The sequence below is a fragment of the Gadus chalcogrammus genome, chromosome 4, assembly GCF_026213295.1.
Source record: "Gadus chalcogrammus isolate NIFS_2021 chromosome 4, NIFS_Gcha_1.0, whole genome shotgun sequence".
Taxonomy (NCBI): Eukaryota; Metazoa; Chordata; class Actinopteri; order Gadiformes; family Gadidae; genus Gadus; species Gadus chalcogrammus.
The window spans coordinates 2,049,841-2,052,340 of record NC_079415.1 but is presented as its reverse complement, the minus strand read 5'-3'; the positions used below and the strand labels follow the sequence as shown (position 1 = coordinate 2,052,340).

The 2,500-nt window shown below is 50.7% G+C and overlaps 1 protein-coding gene across 1 annotated transcript in view; it reads left to right on the top strand.

Moving 5' to 3' along the window:
• Nucleotides 1-2,500, top strand: part of large1 (LARGE xylosyl- and glucuronyltransferase 1) — a 55,522-nt gene that overhangs the window by 32,141 nt on the left and 20,881 nt on the right. The window contains exon 6 of the mRNA XM_056589604.1: nucleotides 761-865. Within this exon, the coding sequence (XP_056445579.1) occupies nucleotides 761-865 (105 nt within the window). The remainder of the gene's footprint in view (nucleotides 1-760; nucleotides 866-2,500) is intronic.

Genomic DNA, 2,500 nt, shown 5'->3' with positions numbered 1-2,500 from the left:
CACACACACACACACACACACTCGGCGCACGTACAAACACACAGACCTCCTTTCCACCCACTGTTGACTTATTTGCTGCTCTGTATGCCAGGGTTGCTTCCAAGTCTGCAGTTGTATCGATGAATTAGTCGCCAAACCCTCCCTATCGCGAACCCCATCGCAAACCGTTAACTCAGAACCTGACGCCCACCGGAAAAAATAAAACCTACGGAATAAACACACGGAAGGGACAAAGCGAAACGAACTAACGAACGGTGTTTAGGGTGGCCTTAGCTCAGGAGGTAGAGCGTGTTGAGCTGCTAACCGGAAGGTTGCTGGTTCGATCCCCGGCTCCTCCTAGCTGAGTGTCGAGGTGTCCCTGAGCGAGACGCCTCACCCTGACTGCTCCGGATGAGTCGGCTGTCGCCCTGCGGGGTCGACTCCGTCTTGTCTGCCGTAATACAACCTGTGTGCAGCGAGGAGCGTTTCATACACATCGTTGTCCGGAGAGATCTCTAATCTCTATCAGGCTATGTAAAACGAAAACGATAATTGCTTGGCAGCAAAACACACATTCCCAGCCTCCCCGCCCCCCCCTTTGAAATTTGATTCTATTCCAAGGCTAACGAGGAGTCGGGCCGGGCTGACTTCCCCAGGTGCCGAGCGACACTCCAAACTGAAGTTGAAAGGCGGACATTTTGAGTGATTTAGATTTTGTTTTTATCTCCTCCTCCTCCTCCTCCTTCTCCTCCTCCTCCTCCCCCCCCCCCCCCCCCCCCAGGCCAGCAGGTTCTGGGTCTGGTGGAGAACCAGAGTGACTGGTACCTGGGGAACCTGTGGAAGAACCACCGGCCATGGCCGGCCCTGGGCCGGGGCTTCAACACCGGTAGGTTCAGACTCACACACACAAAAACACACGCGCGTGCACAAAAACAGACACTCACACACACACTTGTAAAAACACACACGCAAGCACACCAAAATACGCCAAAACACACAAAGCACACGCACAAAAACACACGCAGGCAAAGAGTTGACACACGCATACAAACAGGGACACACACAGAAACACAGACACACATAAGCATGTTTTTTTTTATGTTTAATTGGGTTGTTCAGTGATTTTGGCATCAAGGAATCAAGGAAAAGACAAAAGACAAAGACACAAACGGTGTTCCCAACGCACAACGGCCTCTGTGATCAGACACAGAAATGTGACTTCTGTTTGAGATGGAGGCGTACGTGTCAGTCAAATCCTCCTCCACCTCAAACAGAAACCTGCAGAGGGATGGAGATCAAGCAGCCAGCATTAGGATCGCTGCCAGTGTTTCATCCACACACACATTTTCCGTCCTCTCTCCAAACCAATCCAGACTTCATCGAGAAGCAGAGTCGCATCCACCCTACACCTTCCTCCACCTCTCCCTGTGTATAGAGCCACCGGCGTTTGGGGTTGAGGACGTGGATCGGTTTGCGAGAGTCTGGCAGAGTGTGAGCAACGTAGTTGGCAGCGACTGCTGGCTACTCCTGTTTTAATGCTTCCCTTTTCAAACCACTCAGCTAACTGTACTGTGTTGGATTCTTGTTGCATTACCCACAATGCCGCTTACCGCTGGCACAGCTCTTTCCGAGCTTGGCCTTAGTTGGAATTATTATAAATTGCTTTAGTTTTTACCTCCAGTGATGGGGGAGGAGGGGGGGAGAGAGAAAGGAAAAAGGTTAGATTACTTTTGCGGTTGCCTCCAAGGCTTCTCTCTGCATTTCCACGGCCAGAAAGTATCAGAGCGAGTTCCACCTTGAGCGACAAGCGTCTTATTTCATGCAGGAACGGGAAAGGGGGTATTTTCTGCATCACAAACCGTTGAAATATGCAGGGAGCAACATTAATAAACTGGCACCACCACCACCAGCTTTTGAAAGTTTATAAAGTTTGGATTGTGTAAAGGAAGATAACGGGCGGTGACTGAATTTGGAGAGAGAGAGAGAGAGAGAGAGAGAGAGAGAGAGAGAGAGAGAGAGAGAGAGAGAGAGAGAGAGAGAGAGAGAGAGAGAGAGAGAGAGAGAGAGAGAGAGAGAGAGAGAGAGAGAGAGAGAGAGAGAGAGAGAGAGAGAGAGAGAGAGAGAGAGAGAGAGAGAGATGAAATAATGGACGACGGTGACCAAAGTAAACACCACACGTACACAGAAGATGCACACACTTCTCCTCACTTGCACACACGGTACATTTTATCGATCGAGAGACAGAGGGTGAAGGATAGATGGGCGACCAGTCAGACTGAACAGAGAATGAAGAGCAATTGAAAAACGTTGAGAGGGAGAGGTGGAGAATGACTGAGAGGGACGGAGACAGAGGGGGGGGGGGGGGGGGAAACAGACGGGGCGGGAGATGGAGAGGGGGACGATTATAAATAGAGAGAGACGGTAAACGTCGGACCGGGACAGAGCGAGACGGAGAGAAGAACCATAGACGGCAAAAATGAAAACTCTGGATTGGCCCCAGGGTTCAAAGGGCCTTGAAAAC